This window comes from Dipodomys merriami, unplaced genomic scaffold (genome assembly GCF_024711535.1).
Source record: "Dipodomys merriami isolate MVZ:Mamm:240054 unplaced genomic scaffold, mDipMer1.0.p SCAF_39, whole genome shotgun sequence".
NCBI classification, from domain to species: domain Eukaryota; kingdom Metazoa; phylum Chordata; class Mammalia; order Rodentia; family Heteromyidae; genus Dipodomys; species Dipodomys merriami.
In genome coordinates this window covers 4,929,649-4,948,374 of record NW_027205492.1, presented here as the reverse complement: position 1 = coordinate 4,948,374, position 18,726 = coordinate 4,929,649, and the positions used below count along the sequence as shown (strand labels likewise).

Sequence of the window (18,726 nt, the reverse complement as noted above, 5' to 3'; positions counted from 1 at the left end):
TTGCAATGGACGGGAACACAAGCCAATCACAGCCCAAACCTTGCTCTCCGGTCCCTGAGGGGACTTCCGGCTACTAAGGTAATCTGCCGGAAGCACCTGGGTTCGGAATTGGTCTGCCGGCGTCTGTGGGACAGTGGTGTCGTCGGTCAGCTGTGGGGGTCAGTCAAGATGTCATCCCCGAAGTCCCGGGAGGATAAGCAGGACGGCGGCGGCGACGACCCCTCCCAGGACCTCCGTAGCGTCCTGGTCACCAGCGTGCTCAATCTGGAGCCGCTGGACGAGGACCTGTTCAGGTAGCTGGCCTCACCCGTCCCACAGCCTTTTGTAGGACCGGGACTTCCGACCTTGGCCGCCCGGGACCCCCAGCGCCGGGGAGAGCATGCGCTGTGCGAGGTGCAGGCCTCAGTGCGGTTAGGACAGAACGTGCTCCTGACAAGCTGTCCTTGCTGTCCCCGGGGAGGTCTTGGCGATCTGGGCGAAGTGGTGACCCAGAGATACTCCGTTCCCACCCTGTGGTAGAACCAACCCAGAGAGGGCAGTGCTTTGCCCAAGGGCACACAGCTGATCAGGTTTAAAACGGATGCACAACTGCTTGCAAACACACTGTCCATTTCCTCTCACATCCCCACCTCCACCCCTATTCCCACCCCCAGACCCCACACCATTGGTGGCTTCTGGGAGCTCTACTCATCCAGAGGCCTGTGTACTTCCCAGGATCGCTGAAGTTGGTGATGACAGCACGTGTTTTGTAACAGACCCCATGCTTCCCTCTGACTTTATTGGAAGCAATCTTACTTCATGTTTCTTCCTTCCACTTAGGGGAATTTTAACTTCTTGGGGTGTGGGGGAGCTGCTATTTGCAGTGTGCCTATGAAAATGATAAGCTCAGGTTGGGTGTTGGACTCAGTGGGCAGGCTCTTTTAACCTGCTGGTCCTAGGTAAATCTTTTCACCTCTCAGTCAGGCCGGTTTCCTCATCTGTGCAAAAGTTCACAGCTTTAGACTTCATGTCTGAGAGTACTTTCAACTCTGAAATTTGTTGTCATAGTTAGATGCCAGTGATGGGCCTTATGGTCTACCTTCAGTTCAGCTCCTCTTGGGGCTCATCTTGGTCTATTTAACGCCTTGGAAGTCTTCTTTTGTCTTACCTTGGTTTGTGGGAGCACAGGAGACATTGGACTTGAGGTCAAAAGGCTCAGAAACTATTCATGATTGGTAATGTTTAAGCTATATCAACTTGCTCAGCCACTTACCATCTCTGATTCCAGGCCTCTTAGTAGAAAATCAAGGAATTACATTATTATCCTCAATTACAGTCCACAGAAGGGTGTTTCCAAAGGCTATAACATTTTATGCAGAGTGATGTATGGATATTTGTCTGGGGACAGAGTCCATGTCTTTCATCAGATTCTCAAAAGGATTCCAAACCCCAATTAGGTTACAATATCTTGCACTAGAGGCTCATTGTGGTGCCTAGAATACAGAGCATCCCTCAAGTCTTTCCCACTTTCATCCTCTCCCCACAGAGGAAGGCATTACTGGGTACCCACCACCCAGCGGCTCTTTGGGGGTCAGATCGTGGGCCAGGCCCTGGTGGCTGCAGCCAAGTCTGTGTGTGAAGACGTCCACGTACACTCCCTGCACTGCTACTTTGTTCGGGCAGGTAAACCCTGGCACCCTGGCTGCTTGCCTTCAACCCAGCCCTGGTGGCCTAACAGTCATTGGCTTTGGGCTGACTAAAGAGAAAGAGGAAATGAGAAGAATCAGAGGAGGGAGGGTGGAGGGGGGCAGAGAGACAATTTCCTAAGATGTGGCTAGGGTGAGACAAGGTCTGGAGTCCACAAAGTGCCTTTCACTTTGCACCCAGGGAGACTCACTGGGTACACGTGCTCTGGCTCTTAATGACACAGAACTATTGTTTCTCTGCTCCTGGTGGGCCTTTTGTTGCTGTTTTGGGAGTCAGGGTCTATGTAGCCCTGACTGCCCTCAAGCTCCAGATCCTCCTGCCTCAGCCTCCCAAAGGCTTAATTGTATTACAAGGGTGCACCATCACACTGGCTTGTTCTCCCCGCCCCCCCCACTCCCCCCCCCCCCACTCAAAGCTAGTATTATACCGCTGAGGCACATCCCCACTTTGGGCTTTTTTTTTTTGTGAGTAGTTTATTGGAGATAAACTTTCCTGCTCAGGCTGGCTTTGAACTGAGATCTTCAAGTCTTAGCTTCCTGAGTAGCTTGAATTACAGATGTGAGCCACTGGTACCTGACCTTCATTTTTTAAAATCTACCTTGTAATACCAAGTATGAAATTTTATAACTGCATTTGGGCTTTGAAGTAGACTGTACAGCATACAAATCTGGGGAAAAAAATCAAGACTTCTCCAGAGATATGTTAGTGGGATGATCTTTCTCTTTCTTTTTTTTTTTTTTTGGTCCAGTTGTGGGGCCTGGCCTGGGCGCTGTCCCTCAGCTCTTCAGCTCAAGGCTAGCACTCTACCACTTGAGCCACAGCACCACTTCCGGCTTTTTTCGTTTTGCTTATGTGGTGCTGGGGAATCGAACCCAGGGCCTCATGTATTGCAAGGCAAGCGCTCTACCACTGAGCCACCTTCCCAGCCCTGATCTTTCTCTTTCTTTCCTCTCTTTGCACTGAGGATTAGGCAAGTGTTCTACTACCTGAGCCGCATCCCTCACCCCATGCTCAGATCTCCTTGCTCTCACTAGGCTTTTTTGCTCCTGGCTGGTCATGTTCCCACTTCAGCCAAGCTTCTAGTTTGCCATTTTACTGGCTAATTAGAGCTAGAGTGTCTTGGATTTGACTGCTTGGTTTGGAATTAAACTGCAATCCTCAGATCTTAGCCTCCTGAGTTGCTAGCATGACATCTGGCAATTTATGAATTTCTGCTACTATTTTACTAAAGTAATGTACTTAGTACAAGGCATGGAATGTTACTGGTTTTCTATAAATGACAACTTATCATTCTTTTTTGAAACCTGACATGGTTACATATGCCTGTAGTTCTGGCAATAGGGAGTAAGAGGCAAGAAGACCTTAAATTTGAGGCTAGCTTGGGCTACATAGGGAAATCCTGCCTCAAAATCCAAAAACAAGCAAGGCCTCCTACCCCTTTTGGCGATAGCATTTTCCTATACACCCCAGGAACTCCTCTCACTTTGAGAAAGCCCTGTTCTGATTATTTCTGATTATAACCCCCTGCTCTCCCCCCACCGGCAATGTCTAGTAAGCAGTCACCTGAGCAAAGCAGACAGCAGTAGTCTTTATTCCTGCTGAGGGAGCCTAGGGCTTGGTGTGTTTCCAATTTGGGTCCGAAAAGAGGCATTGCTTTCCTAGACCTGTTTCTTGCACATGAAAGTTGAACATCGGGCTGGGAAGGTAACTCAGTGGCAGAGTGCTTGCCTTGCCTGCATGAGGCCCCGGGTTTGATTCCTCAGCACCTCATAAGCAGAAAAAGCCAGAAGTGGTGCTATAGCTCAAGCGGTAGAACGCTAGCCTTGAGCTGAAGAGCTGAGGGACAGCACCCAGGCCCAGATTTCAGGCCCATGACCGACAAAAAAAAAGGAAAAATGAAAATCATACACAAGATGTCTTTTGGAGCTAGGTGTTGGTGGCTTATACCTGTGATCCTAGCTACTCAGGAGGATGAGCTCTGAGGATTGTGAAGCTAGCACAGGCAGGAAAGCCTGTGAGACTTTTATCTCCAACTAACTGGCTCCAAAGTGGAGCTGTGGTTCAAGTGGTAGAGCACTAGCCTTAAGGAGAAAAAGCCAAGCAAGAATGCTTATACCAACACACACACACACACACACACACACACACACACACACACACACACACACACACACACACACACACACACACACACACACCTACCCACACACTCCACACACACACATTGTAGGCAAGGATGAAACAAGACAAAAGCTTGGAGAACTGGGCATAGTGGTGCCCAGCCACCATGCCCAGCCACTTGGGAGGCTGAGGCAGGATTGTTTAAGCCTAGGAGTCTGAGACCAACCTGGATAGCCCTGTTCCAAAAAAACAAAAGCCAAGAGTATTAACAATTATGTGTCACCTGTTGTTCTAAATACGTTATAACTATGAATTCACTTAATTTTCATTAAGACCTTGTGAAGTAAAAACTATGATGATCACCATTTACAAATGCATATGATGCTCAGAGAAGTTAAGTGAATTTCCCAGACTCTCACAGCTGGTAAATGGTAGAACCAGGATTTGAATGCCGAGAACCTGGCAAGGTTCCTGCACTATTGATAGAAAGGAGTGCCTTCTGCACTAGGAACAGTCTGATGACAAAGTCTGGTGTTCTCTTTGTATCCACAGTATCTATATCTTAGCTAAGATATAGGTCCTTAGCTTGAAAGAAGAAATGGAGTGGACAAATAGAGCCATGGTGCTGTCTGGCCATTGTAAGAATGATAGGACTTGTGGGCCTTACTCAGGCTCTGCTTTCTATTATATCCACTACAGGAGACCCAAAGGTGCCAGTGCTATACCAGGTGGAGCGAACACGCTCAGGGGCCAGCTTCTCAGTACGTTCTGTGAAGGCCATACAGCATGGCAAACCTATCTTCATCTGCCAGGCCTCCTTCCAGAGAATCCAGCCCAGCCCCCTAAAGCACCAGTTCTCCATGCCCACTGTGCCCCCACCCGAAGAGCTGCTAGACCATGAGGCCCTCATTGACAACTATTTAAGGTAGGAAACCTGGAGGCTGGGGCTAGGAATGTGGCTTAGTGGTAGAGTGCTTGCCTAGAATGCATGAGGCCCTGTGTTTGATTTCTCTGTACCACATAAAGAGACAAGGCCAGAAGTGGTGCTGTGGCTCAAGTTGTAGAATGCTTGCCTTGAGCAAAAAAAAAAAAAAAAAAAAAGCTCAGGGACAGTGCCCCAGCCCTCAGTTCAAGCCCCAGGACTGGGAAACAAAAAACAACAACAAAAAAACACAAAACAAGCAAAAAAAACCCTAGAAAAAACATTCAGTTGAGTTTCTGGGTTATAAAAGAGAGAGAGAGAGAGAGAGAGAGAGAGAGAGAGAGAGAGAGAGAGAGAGAGAGTGTGTGTGTGTTAGGTTTTAATATAAAATGCAGCTTAAATTTAGCCAGTACAAGCACACTGTTATGTTTTTCTTGTTGGTTGTGGGACTTGAACTTAGGTTTTGGGGTCTGTCCCTGAGCTCTTTTTTTTTTTTTGCTCAAGGCTAGTGCTCTACCACTTTGAGCTATAGCCCTACTTCTGGTTTTCTGGTGGCTAATTGGAGATAAGAATCTCATAGACTTTCCTGTAGGGGCTGGCTTACAAACTGAGATTCTCAGATCTTAGCCTTCTGAGTAGCTAGGCCTACAGGTGTGAGCCACCAGTGCCCTGCTACACTGGTTGTTAAAACACTGGACTACTTATGTAATCATTTGGTAAACAGCTACTTTCCCGGTCCCCCAAGTGAGCAAATGAGCAAGTATGAGATCCTGAGTTCAAACCCAAACCCATATACCACCAAAAACAAAACAACGAAAAAGAAAACAACAACAAAGGCTCTTGGGAGAATTAAATAAGAGGTGTAAGGCCCTCAGTGGATGCTCTGTAAATTGCAGTTATAGCACTAATAGAGAAGAGTAAGCACGGAAAGCCTGGTATGTGACTGGAACACAACAAATGGTTGTGAAGAAAACAATGAAAAACAGTGTTAAATTTAAAATTTAGAGCTGTAGTGTGAAGTAAGGTAACCACTGGCCACATGTGGCTATATTAATTTAAATGAAATTGAATATGTTCCTTGGTTACATTGTGACCTTTCAAGCCACTGTGGACAGCACCCCAGGGCCGCTGTTTCCCAGTTGAAAGGGCTCCCCTGTGGACATACTCCTACTTAGGGCTAGGCAAATCAGGCAGCCTATTCGAGTACTGAAGTAGTTAAGTATATGAAGTGTGGGACCCAGACTGCCTGAGCTCACATCCTGCCTTCTCCACCTTCTGAGCAAGCTGCCTGGATTCTGCATGCTTCCTTTATCAAACAGGGCAGTTCTCAGTACCTGTCTCAGGAGGCTGTGAGGAGTGACACTGTACACAGCTAAGTGGATGGTGTGTCTTTTTCCAGCTCTGCTGTGACATAGGTTACCATTATGCGCATTTTGCAGATGGAAATAAGCTCAGAGATGATTAACTTTCACAAGGCCACATGGCTGAAGGGCATGCCACATAAGGGATCAGTTTTGGGGGTCAGTCAGAAGTACTTGTGGAAGAATAAGGGGGCTTAGAGGGGGCACACAGACGAGAAACTCTTCCTCTCCTAGCATCTTCTTGGCTCTCTTTCCTTTACTTTCAGGGACCCTAACCTTGGAGAGAATTACCGAGTGGGGCTGAACCGAATTGCTGCCCTGGACGTGCCCATTGAGATCAGGCCAGTGAACCCGCCCACTGTGGGCCAGATGCAGAGAATTGAGCCCAAACAGATGTTCTGGGTGCGAGCCCGGGGCTACATTGGTAAGAGGACTCTTTTTTCTGGAGGTCTGGGCCTGCCACTTGTTTGCCCCTTGTCTTGGGTGTGTTAGTTGCCCTCTCTGAGCCTGTTTCCTCATCTGCACCTGGGGTAAATTAGCTCAATCTCACTAAGGCTCATGGCCCTTTTTATATGGGGAGAAGGAGATGTGATTCTGATCTCTGTGAAGGATCTTTCTAAAAGGCAACCTCCCTGAGGTTCTTATTCAGGTCTGCTGTTAACCAGGGTGCCTTTGGGCAAACTGGAGATATGCCTTCCAGGACCCAGCTAGGGGCTTGGGAAGATTTTTTTTTTTGGCCGTTGGGCTTGAACTCAGGGCCTGGGCACTGTCCCTAAGCTCTTTTGCTCAAGGCTAGTGCTCTACCACTTTGAGCCACAGTGCAACTTAAAGCTTTATTGGTGGTTAATTGGAGATAAAAGAGTTTCATGGAGTTTCCTGCATGCACTGGCTTCAAATTACGATCCTCAGGTTTCAGCCTCCTCAGTTGCTGGGTTACAGGTATGGCCCACCCTCCTCCATCTTACACACATGGGTATACATTGGGCCAAAGCCCTGATGAAGTGACCAACTTGTATATCTGCGTCTCTATCTCCCCAAGTCTCTTCTCCCTCCTGTGAATGAAGCCCCTGACTGATGGGGTAGGGACCTGTTACAGGGGAAGGTGACATCAAGATGCACTGCTGTGTGGCTGCTTATATCTCGGATTATGCCTTCTTGGGCACGGCACTGCTGCCCCACCAGTGGAAGTATAAAGTGAACTTCATGGTCTCGCTGGATCACTCCATGTGGTTCCATGCCCCGTTCCGAGCTGACCACTGGATGCTCTATGAATGCGAGAGCCCCTGGGCTGGTGAGTATGGGCCCATGTGGGATACTGGCTTTGGAGCGGGAGGAGGGAGCCTGCTTTCTTAGATGATGCTGCATCCTCTACTTCCTAGGGGTGTTGTTCAAGTCACTTCTCTGCCCCAGTGAGGCGCAAGGCTCAAGGACAGATGTGTGAGGCTCACACTAACTGCTTTTTATAAATGATGGAAATTTATTCACTTTGTTATCAGAGATCACATTCTAGTCCCAAACACCTTCAAATTTTCTATATGAACTCAGGCAAATCCTTTCTCCCCTGAGCCTGTTTCCCTAACCAAACAAGTTGTAGAATCTAAACCTAGTAATCTATCAGACTGTGACTTGAAGGAGCTTTTTTGTTTTCTGGTCCTGGGGCTTGAACTCTGAGCCTGGGCGCTGTCCCTCAGCTCTTCAGGTCAAGGAAAGTGCTCTACCACTTGAGCCACAGAGCCACTTCCGGTTTTCTGGTGGTTAATTGGAGATAAGTCTCAGGGACTTTCCTGCCCAGGCTGGCATCAAACCATGATCCTCAGATCTCATCCTCCTAAGTAGCTAGTATTACAGGCATGAGCCACCAGTGCCCGGCTTGAAGGAGCTTTTAAAAAACAGATTAAGCCAGGCGCCAGTGGCTTAAGAGATTCAGTTTCATCCCTAAGTTTTGTTTTGGTTTTGGTCCCAGTTCTGGGGCTTGAACTCAGGGCCTGTTTACTGCCCCTTAAGAGTTTTCACAGAGTCTAGTGTTCTACCACTTAAGCCACAGCTCTACTTTAGGCTTTTTGCTGTTTAACTGGAGATAAGAGTTTCATAGACTTTCCTGCCTGGTTGGTGTCTAACTGTGATCATCAGCTCTCAGCTTCCTGAGTAGCTAGGGAGGGTTACAGGTTTCAGCCACCAGTGCCCACTTTCCATACCCAATTCTGACTCAGCAAGTCTTGGGTGAGGTCCAAGAAACTCCCTAAATGATTCTGTGTGTATTGGTTCCAGAGCTTGAGCTCTGGGCCTTGCACTTTTGGTGTTTTCTTTGTTTTGTTTTGCTAGTCCTGGGGCTTGAACTCAGGGCCTGGGTGCTGTCCCTAAGCCTCTTTATGCTCAAGGCTAGTGCTCTCACTACTTGAGCTACAGCACCACTTCTGACCTTTTCTGAGTAGTTTATTGGAGATAAGAGTCTCATGGACTTTCCTTAAGTATCAGCCTACTGAGTAGCTAGGATTATAGGTGGGAAGCACTTTGCTTCTTGCTTGGTGTGTGTGTGTGTGTGTGTGTGTGTGTGTGTGTGTGTGTGTGTGTGTGTGTGTGTGTGTATCTGTCTGTCTGTCTGTCTGTCTGTCTGTCTGTCTGTCTGTCTGTCTGTCTCTGGATCTGTCTGCCTGGGTTGGCTCTGAACTGAGATGTTTAGATCTCAGCCTCTTGAGTAACTAAGATTACAGGTGTGAACTACCAGCACCTGGTTTTGGATGTTATTGAATTTTAGAGGATAGTTCATTTATTAATATCTAGCTTCAGAACCCTGACTTTCTAAAATAGAGACAAAACTTAAAGAACTCTTCATAATCAGGGCAAGAGTACCCTGAAACATCAATAGCAACATAGTACAAAATTAACAGCCTTGAAGTTAGGATACCTGGTACCTGGAAGCAGGTTGGGCCCAGTCCTTGGGGCCAAGCTGCTGAGCTTCTGGACTTTGGTGTCATTGTTGGGGAAATAGGACAACAAATGAAGCCAACATCATTTGGCTTCTGTCTGAATTAAGTTCTGCTCACTTAGTGAAGGAAAACCAGCAGTTCTTTTCATGAACTTGACTCAGGCCCAAAGCCAGCAAAGAAGAAAAGGCCTGTACATGGAGAGGGAAGGGAGGCCAGACCTCATGGTCAGGTCCTCCCCTGAGCCCCTCCTTTCTTCTGGTGGAACAGGGATGCCAGCATTCATGGATAACCAGCCTGAAGGACTTGGCCTGGTTTAATGTAAAAGAAACAGATGGGTTTTCTAACAACAAGTGCTCAGAAGTGCAGCACTCTGCTTGGCCAAATAGGGATACTGTTCTTAGAGCTCCTCCCTCTGCAATCCTTTTGAGCAAGTCAACAGACAGATTGAAAGTGCTTTTAAACTGTCACTGGGGTTCTCATCAGAGGAGTGCCCCGGTGACTGGCCATAGAGGTTCATAAAGGGACACTTGGTACATTCAGTGTGTCCATGTGTAGGGACAGCCCTGCCCTGGGCCAAAACATTTGCAGAAAGCCTATTTGGCTGTGCTGAAGCAGAGTACCATTGTCACCCTTTTCCTTGCCCACAGATGGCTCTCGGGGGCTGGTCCACGGGCGGCTGTGGCGTCGGGATGGAGTCCTGGCTGTGTCCTGTGCCCAGGAGGGTGTGATCAGAGTGAAGCCCTGGGTCTCAGAGAGCAAACTATAATGGGGCACCAGCTTGACCTGGGGCTTCAAAGACGTTCCTTCTTCTTGAGGGTTGGACCTTCTGCCCTCACATCCAATAAAGAGACTGATACCACTGGAGTGACTAGCCTTTAATTCTCTGGGCCACAACTGCAGCTCTCTCTTAACTCAAGGATGCTGGAGGCCCATGGATGAGGAAACACTGGTCCGACTTGACCAGGGCTGGAGCCCTGGGCTGAAGAAGCTTTTGTCAGACTTCTTCCTCACACCATCAGGGCAGCTCTTCCTAAAGCTCATTCTGAGCACAGCTCAAAAGAAGAAAATTTACTTGTTTGCTGCAAATTCTCTTTGTAAAAGCTTGAGGAGCTCCCCAGCACTTTGTGCATCCTCCTTAGCTGCTCCCTGTGTCTTCACCAATACCCCCTCCCTTGATTCTGGAGCAGCCTCTCACCCTGCAGTGAAACTAGCAAGGATTAGTCCAGCACCTCCTTGATGAGCAATTCCTTGAGGCTGGGGGGTGGTGTAGGGGTGAGGCCTGCCTCCTGCAGGGCTTGAAGCTGGGCCTCTGACTGGCGTTTGTCCAGGCCCAGGCGCCAAGAGAGCCGGATATGGGCCTCTAGAAAGGGTGCTAGGAAAGTATGGGGTGTCTTGTCCCCCAGCAGCTGCAAGGCCTTCTCACAGAATGTCCGAGCCTCTGCAGGGTTCTCCAGCTCCTGGTGGCACACAGCCAGCCCAGCCAGGGTCAACAGGGGGCGGTCTGGACCAAAGGGGGTATCCAGTTGGGCCTGCAGCTGCCAGGCATTGGCCCAGAGAGCCAGAGCCTCCCGATAGAGGCCAGTACAGGTGAGGCTCTGTGCCCGCCGCAGCTCAGGCAGCACAAAGAAGTCTTGCAGGTCTGGGGCATGGCGTAACTCAGGCACTGCCTGCAGGTGGCCTAAAAACTGCTCAAAGGCCCGGCTACGGCGGGCAATGGTCTCTGCTGTAAAATTCCGGCGCAGGCGCTTTCGGGGAAAGGAGATGGCAGCCATGGGGCCCCGAAACTGGCGCTGTAGGTTTCGATTCAGTCGCTCAAAGTCTGAGTAGCGGCGAGATATCTGGGCTGGCTGGCCATCTGACTGCCCTGGGCCCATCACGGCGAGGGTGTAGAGCTGCAAGGAAAGGTAAGTGTCAGTGACAAATTGTCCATAGGCCTCTCTCCTCCCTGCCTCCCCTTCCCAGCCTTGCTCCCCCCCTCCCCCCCCCCCCCACTTGGCCTGGAAGGGTGGGAATTGTTGGGGCAGTGATCTGGGGGCTCACTCCCTTCTTACCTGAGGCTTGTCTGAATTGACCCAGGCCCAAGGCAGCAGGGGGAAAAGAAAGACAGAGGTGAGCTTCAGTGCTGGGGGCTGCTGCCCCTCGTGGCCCTTCTGGGAAGTTCTACCTTCCCATAAGGGAGTTAATTCTGACAATGCAGGAAAATCAGGTAAGCCGAAGCCCTGACTGACAGCCTGGATCTCTGAGCCAATTTGAGGACCAGCATGGAGCTATGCTCCACTCGACTCATCACTCTCTGACATGGCTGGTGAGATTATCCAGACCAGACCAGTCTTCAAACACCTGCAACTGCAGTAACTGTGACTTCACTCTGCCTCCCAATCTGTCTTTAATGAATGAAATAGTGGATCAGGTCACTGTACTGAAGTATGGGACAAGTACAAGTGATACCTTAAGTATTTTAGGTGCTACACTCTGGAGTACACTCCAGGAGGTGATTGTCCTATTTAATTTATTTTTATTGAGATAGGGTCTCCTTATGTTACCTAGGCTAGTCTCAAACTCCTAGGCTCAAGCAAATTCCTCCTATCTCAGCCTCTCTAATAGCTGAGAAAACTGGCATGTACACTGTGCCTGTCTTTTTTTTTTTCCAGTCCTGTGACTTAAACTTAGGGCCTGAGCACTGTCCCTGAACTTCTTTTGCTTGATCAAGACTAGCACTCTACCACTTGAGCCACAGCTCTACTTCCAGCTTTTCTGTTTATGTGGTACTGTTTATATGGTACTTAGTGGTACCACTAAGCCACATTCTCAGCCCCTCTAGGAAGAACTTAACATTTCATTTTCACTACTGTGTGTGTGGTGTGAACCAAAGGCCTTATGTGTACTAGGCACATTCTGCCACTGAGCTACATCATAAGCGTGTGTGTGTGTGTGTGTGTGTGTGTGTGTGTGTGTGTGTGTGTGGTGTGTGTGTGTGTGTGTGTGTGTGTGTGTGTGTGTGTGTGTGTGTGTGTGTGTGTGTGTGTGTGTGTGTGTGTGTGTGTGTGTGTGTGTGTGTGTGTGTTGTGGGGCCTGAACTCTGCCTGGGCGCTGTCCCTCAGCTCTTCAGCTCAAGGCTAGTGTACTACCACTTGAGCCATAGCACCACTTCTGGCTTTTTTCTGCTTATGTGGTGCTGAGGAATTGAACCCAGGGCCTCATGCATGCAAGGCAAGCGCTCTACCACTGAGCCACCTTCCCAGCCCTCATTCTTTACTTTTTTAAAAATTAGCATTAATTTGTACAAGGAGGCTTCATCTTAACATATCCATGTATGTATAGAATGTATCTTGACCAGATTCTTCCCTCTGTCACTCTCCTACCTCCCCACCTCACACTTTGGTGTGGTTTACCACATTACAGCAACACCACAAAGTTGGCTTTTAATCTTAGAGTGTTCATTTAAAATGCTGAAGAATGGCATCGCTAACATTTTGTTTATTTGAGACAGTCTTGATGTATAGCGTGGGCTGGCCTTAAATTTGCAACTGCCTCAGCCTCCTAAGTGCTGGACTCACCAGACTGTACCACCACAACCCGCACTGTAAGCATTTTTAGATGGGAAAGGAATTGTGAAGGTACTCCTGGAATGACTGTGGTTTGGGAAACACTGAACCAGATGACTCTAAGCTCCCCTTCTGGTTTGAGAACCTCACTTGGGATTAATCAGGACTAATGAGGATTAGGGCTGGGCCAGCAGGTTTAAAAGGGAAGCAGGCAGGAATTACATGTTAAAGGGATCCTACCATCAAACCCTATTCTTTTTTTTTTTTTTTTCCCTCCAGAATTTGTTCTGTGGACCTGCCAAACTGCCAATCTCCTAGCCACTTCTGGTCCTCTAGGAGGATCTATTTCTTCTTTTGAAGAGTCACTATACATTTTGTATAGTTTTTTTTTTTTTTTGCCAGTCCTGGGGCTTGAACTTAGGTCCTAGGCACTGACCCTGAGCTTCTTTTGCTCAAGATTAGCACTCTACCACTTGAGCCACAATTCCACTTCTGGCTTTTTGTGTAGATGTTACTGAGGAAGCAGAGCTAGGGCTTCATGCATGTGAGGCGAGCACTCTACCACTAAGCCACCTTCCCAGCTGGTGTTTTTATTTTAAGACAGGGTCCCACTATATAGCTGAGGCTGGCTTTGAACTTACAATCTCCTGCTTAGCCTCTCCAGGGCTAGAATTACAGGCATGTGCCACCATACCTGTTTTCACAGTATACATTTTGTTCAATTTTACTTACTTATTATTTTTAACGTTTTTAAATTTGAATAATTGTACAAAAGGGTTCCTATTCTACAGTGTACATTTTAAGGAAACTTATACTCACTCAACTCTGTGTTTTCCAGTTGTATTGACTGTAAACCTTTTCTCTCTCTTGGATATTTATTAATATCCAGGGAAGCAATTTTCTTTTTTTATATACATTTTTATTGTAAAGATACTGTACAGAGGGGTTACAGTTACATGAACAAGGTAATAAGTCCATTTCCTATCAAGCATTTTTACCCCCTCTGTTTTTCCCCTCCTGTCCCTTCCCTCCCCACTTCCTCCCTTTCCTCCCACCGCAAAGTTGTAAAGTTCATTTTCAACGTAGTGTCTCGTACATCTCATTGTTTACAATGGGTCATCCTGTATCCTTATTTCAGCATTTTGTTTTAGGGAAGCAATTTTCTGCAGGACATACCTTGCAAGATACTGGTCGATAAGCCGGGCGCTGGTGGCTCACGCCTGTAATCCTAGCTACTCAGGAGGCTGAGATCTGAGGATCGCGGTTCAAAGCCAGCCCGGGCAAGAGAACCATGAGACTCCTATCTCTAATAAACCACCAGAAAACTGGAAGTGGCGCTGTAGCTCAAGTGGTAGAGCGCTCGCCTTGAGGTGAAGAGCTGAGGGACAGCGCCCAGGCCCAGAGTTCAAGCCCCAGACCGACAAAAAAAAAAAAAGATACTGGTCGATAATAACCACCTAAGTTTCTAGGTTTTTCATTTTTGACTTTTTTCATTTGTTTTGGTCAGGGTCTCTTCTCGTTTTTTTTCTTTTTTGTCGGTTGTGGGGCTTGAACTCTGGGCTTGGGCGCTGTCCCTTCAGCTCTTCAGCTCAAGGTGAGCGCTCTACCACTTGAGTCACAGTGCCACTTCCGGTTTTCTAGTGGTTTATTGGAGATAAGAGTTTCACGGACTTTTCTGCCCGGGCTGGCTTTGAACGGTGATCCTCAGATCTCAGCCTCCTGAGTAGCTAGGATTACAGGTATAGCCATCGGTGCCTGGCTAGGGTCTCTACTCTTTAGCCCAGGCTGGCCTTGAATTCGATCCTAGTTTATCCTCCCAGGTATTGGGATTACTAGCATGTACTGCCATGCCTGTCTTAAAAAGACCATTTTATATCCATTATTTCACTTGATCATCGTAGACAGACAATTATGACTATAGTTCCATTACTTGAGCATGTACGCTGTGCTTCATGAAGTGCCACGCACTTTTCTTCTATTAGTTACTCATCACAATAAGACTACGAGAAAATTGTCCTTAGCTCAGTGTATTAGCTAAGGAAGTAGGATCAAAGAGAGGGAAGTGGTATAAAGACTTGCCTAAGACTGAATATAAAATCTGTGCTCAGGGGCTGGGAAGGTGGCTTAGTGGTAGAGTGCCTGCCTAGCATGCATGAAGCCCTGGGTTCAATTCCTCAGCACCACATACACAGAAAAAGCCAGAAGTGGCACTGTGGCTCAAGTGGTAAGAGTGCTAGCATTGAGCAAAAAGAAACTCAGGGACAGTGCCCAGGCCCTGAGTTCAAGCCCCAGAACAGGCAAAAGAAAAAACAAAAATAAAATAAAATCTGTGCTCAGAAGTGGATGTGTGGTCAAATGGTATAGCCTTGGGTAAAAAAGGCCCTGAGTTCACAAAAATATAAAATAATAATAATAATAAACAAACTACATGGCCCCTTCTAAGAAATTAAATGGAGTTGCAGGGTGCCCATTGTATGGAGAAGGTGACTTCTCCAGACATGGGCCAGGGCCTATTTGGTCATCCTGTTGTTCCTTGTCATTCCCTTCCCATCTGGGTACCCACAGCCACTTCCATTCCTTTCCATTGAAACATTCTTTGGTGACTGATCTTTGGTGTCCTTTTCCTTCTCCCCCCAGATCTGAGACTTTTGTCACTTAAAACTGGATCATTAGAGGCTGGAGTGTAGCTCAGTGTTAGAGGGTACATTTAGCATGAATGAGGACCTGGGTTTGTTCTAGAGCACATATATGCACGTATGTGTGTGTGTGTGTGTGCGCGCGCGTGCACACACACAGAAGCTGGATCCTGCTCAGATGGGAGCAGTCACCCCATGGGTGTGGCCCTTGTTAGTAACACCACCAGAAAGGGGTGGAGAGGCCCAAATTTGGGACAGGGCTCCAGAAGCTGCAGCAGCCCTAGATCCCACCTACCCCTGACATTTCCAACCTAAAGTTAAATAATAGGGCTGGAAGTGGTTGAGGCCTGCTAAGCAAGCTTGAGGCCCTGAGTTCAAACCTCAGTACTTCCAAACTTAATATTTTGTTAAATATTAATATTAATACAAAGTCAGTATCTCTTATCCAAAATGCTTGATATCATATCAAAGATATCAGAATCTTTCAGATTCTGAAATCTTTGCAAATATGGAGAGAGAGGAGGGGAGGAAGAGAGAGAGATTTTAGGGATGGGAGTCAAGTCTAAATTTATATTTTATAGTACCTTATACACATAACCTTAAGACAGTTTCTGTGTGTGTGTGTGTGTGGTGTGTACATGCAAACAACTGCATAACTTGGGCTTTGAGAATGCTAGGCAAGCGCTCTACCACTGAAGAACATCAAGCTTTATATATGTTTCCAGTGTGCCAACACAGTGCTGCCCATCACATGAGATTAGGTATGTAATTTTCCACTTGTGGTATCATGTGAACACTCAAAAAAGTTTGAATTTTGGAGCACTTCAGATTAGGGATGCTGAATCTGTATAGCTACCATTGTATTGAACCCAATGCTAAGGGCCTCATTTTTCTTTTATTTTTTTGCCAGTCGTGGGGCCTGAACTCTGGGCCTGGGCACTGTCCTTTAAGGCTAGCACTTTACTACTTGAGCCACAGCACCACTTCCAGCTTTTTCTGGTTCTGTGGTGCTGAGGAGTGGAACCCAGGGCCTCATGCATGGGAGGCAAGCACTCTAACACAGAGCCAATAAGTCTCATTTAAGTCCTGCTATGATCCTCTCTGCATGACCCTAAAGCTCCTATGAGGAAAGTAGGGGGAGGGGGAGGAGGAGTGGATCAAAGTTACAAAACCCACCCAAAGACAGGCGAAAGTGAAAGAAGAATGTGATCCAAAGGTGGATCCAAAGTGTGTTTCCTTATCCACTAACCCAGGCAACTGGGTTTCAAGTCTCTCTCATGCTACAGTCTGCAAAGCCACTGGGGGAGGGGATAGCACACATACAGGCAGTGCCTTAATCTCCACTTTACTAAGCCTCAAGAACATTAAGTCACTTTGCTGAGGACTTGCTCAAGTTACATTCCCTTTCAAGCCTCAGTTTTCCCATCTGCTAAACAAGGCAACCTTTTATAACAACACAGCCAGAACCCCCATGAAGCTGGTGTCCTCCTCTCAGCCAGACCTGACTGACAGCCCAGGGGGTCCTAGAACCTCACTCACCACGTACTTGGAGGGAGGGTCCTTGACCACATTAGCGTTGGTCACCTCGAAGAGCAGCCTCTGGGGTACCAGGGTATTGCGGGACTTCTTCCAGAAGTCTTGCAGCTGCCGGGCCAGGAGCTGACCGCCCCGCTGCCCATCAGGTGGGGGGCTCCGTTCTGCACAAGCACATGACCAAGTCAGACCAAAGGGACTGGGCGCTGTGGGGGGAGGGAGGGAGAGGGACAGGGTCGATGCCATGAGCTCATTCACCCAAGTGAGGTAGGCGTTGTCCTGTTTTACAAGACAGGGAACTGAGGGTCACCATGCCTGGCAGAGAGCAGACTCTCCACCCTGCAAACATCTCTAGTCTACCCTGGACACTTGCACCCCACAGAAACTCTGTAAGATCAGGTCATTGTCGCCTTTCACGTAAGGGGAAAACTTGGCTCCGAGGGGTGTAGAGACCACCTCAAGGTCACAGGCCCAGAGTGGCTGAGGACGAGCACTTCCAGTCGTGCCCGAGACTCAGCTGGATCTACTCCAGGCGCCCGGGATGCTCCCAGAGCGCAGCCGGGGCGGAGGCCCAGTCGAGCCCCGGGATTCGCGTCTCCACCTCCCGCACTCGCCTGCGTCCTCTCCCGACGCCGCGTCCCCGGGGCTCAGCGAGTCGGGGCTGGCTTCGCCGTCGTTGTCGTCGTCGTCGTCGTCGCAGTCGTCGTCGTCCTCGGCGCTGGTGAAGCTGAGGGTGCCGCTGAGGCGGGAGGACAGGCCCTCGGCGTCGTCGTCCTCCAGCTCGGAGCTCTCGGGGAACGGCTCGGCCTCGGGGCCCGCCGCCGCCGCCGCCGCCGCCTCCCCGGGGCCGTCGCTGGCCAGGGCGTGCCGCAGCCGGTGCAGGAGCCGTGAGGCCATGGCACCCAGCGGGGAGCGCGCAGCCCTCGGCCCGCGGAGGTTCGGGGGCGGGGCCGGGCACGGGTGGGAGGAGCCCGGTGGGACCACGCCCCCAGGGTGTGCGAGCGAGTCCCGGGGTGACCTGGCGGACGGCGGCTCCCCGCGGTCACTCCGCCTCCGACCACGTCCTACCCAGGAGGGGCCAGGACCCCACCCTGGGCTCCCCCGCGCCCGCACGCGCCTCTACCTCCAGCGTCCCTGGGTGCGCGCAGCGGTGCCTCGGCCCCGGGGGGAGGGGGGGCCCAGTGGATCCCGGCGGCTCACTGAGGCCAGCGACCCAGGACGCCAGGAGCGCCGCTCAGGCCGCTTCCTGCCGCCGCCCCGCCCAGGCCACGCCCCCGACACAGACCACGCCCCCACCCGGAGCCGCCCAGAATCCCGGGATCCTCGCTCTCGTAGGGAACTGGGAACCGTGAGTTCGCCTGCGGGTGTCGGCCTCCTGCTGACGGACCTCCGATCGGACTGGGCGTGCATCCGCCGGGGATCCTTGCCCCCTGCCCGGAGCCACAGGGCAGCCTCGGTCTGTCCCCCACAGTTTGCATCTGGCGCGGTAACTCCACAGTGTAATAGTGTGACATCCGAGGCCCCGTTCTTTCATGAAACTTAAGAGCCCAGAGAAGGCGGATGGAATCTGACCTGGAATCTGGCCTGGCTGAGCCTACGATTTCTCAAGTAAAACAGGAAAAACAACAATTCTTCAGCTCTCCTAAGAACCTAGTCCAGTGCCTGACAGAGCATGGGCCGAGGAAATAAACTGTCAGTTACAGAATGATCATTGCTTTTGCAGTGTAGTGTTGACAGTCTTCCTTCCATAAATCACTTTTAGTCTAATACGCAGGAAGTAGGAACCAGGGGAAACTGAGACCCAAATAGGCGCAATTACTTCTCCAAGGTCACACAGCTTGCCAGACATTTCTGAGAATGGAATCTTAAAGCCCAAGTCTCCTAAACTCTATACACAGTTCTTTCCCCACACATCTGGCGGTTATAATCTGTTATTTCCTCTGAAGGTTTATCTAGTGGACCAAACCAGGCATTGGTGACTCATGCCTGTAATCC

The 18,726-nt window shown here is 49.3% G+C and overlaps 2 protein-coding genes across 5 annotated transcripts; one reads left to right on the top strand and one right to left on the bottom strand.

The window, feature by feature from the left end:
• Positions 1 to 34: 34 nt before the first annotated feature.
• On the top strand, positions 35 to 9,881 carry Acot8 (acyl-CoA thioesterase 8). Its single transcript, XM_069989871.1, has 6 exons — positions 35 to 293; positions 1,526 to 1,662; positions 4,507 to 4,732; positions 6,357 to 6,514; positions 7,187 to 7,381; positions 9,665 to 9,881. The coding sequence occupies exons 1-6, from the start codon at positions 169 to 171 to the stop codon at positions 9,781 to 9,783; spliced, it is 960 nt and encodes a 319-aa protein (XP_069845972.1). The 5' UTR covers positions 35 to 168; the 3' UTR covers positions 9,784 to 9,881.
• On the bottom strand, positions 9,878 to 17,673 carry Snx21 (sorting nexin family member 21). 4 transcript variants are annotated; one of them, XM_069989866.1, is made up of 3 exons: positions 17,346 to 17,673; positions 16,738 to 16,895; positions 9,878 to 10,909 (listed from the first exon to the last, which is right to left on the bottom strand). In XM_069989866.1, exons 1-3 carry the CDS (start codon positions 17,626 to 17,628, stop codon positions 10,235 to 10,237), a joined length of 1,116 nt encoding a protein of 371 aa, XP_069845967.1. In that variant the 5' UTR covers positions 17,629 to 17,673; the 3' UTR covers positions 9,878 to 10,234. The 4 variants fall into 4 exon arrangements, with proteins under 4 accessions (XP_069845967.1, XP_069845968.1, XP_069845969.1 ...); XM_069989867.1 differs by lacking the exon at positions 17,346 to 17,673 and adding an exon at positions 11,069 to 11,202 and having other exon boundaries at positions 16,745 to 16,860; XM_069989869.1 differs by having other exon boundaries at positions 10,790 to 10,909; positions 16,745 to 16,895.
• Between the last annotated feature and the right edge of the window lie 1,053 nt (positions 17,674 to 18,726).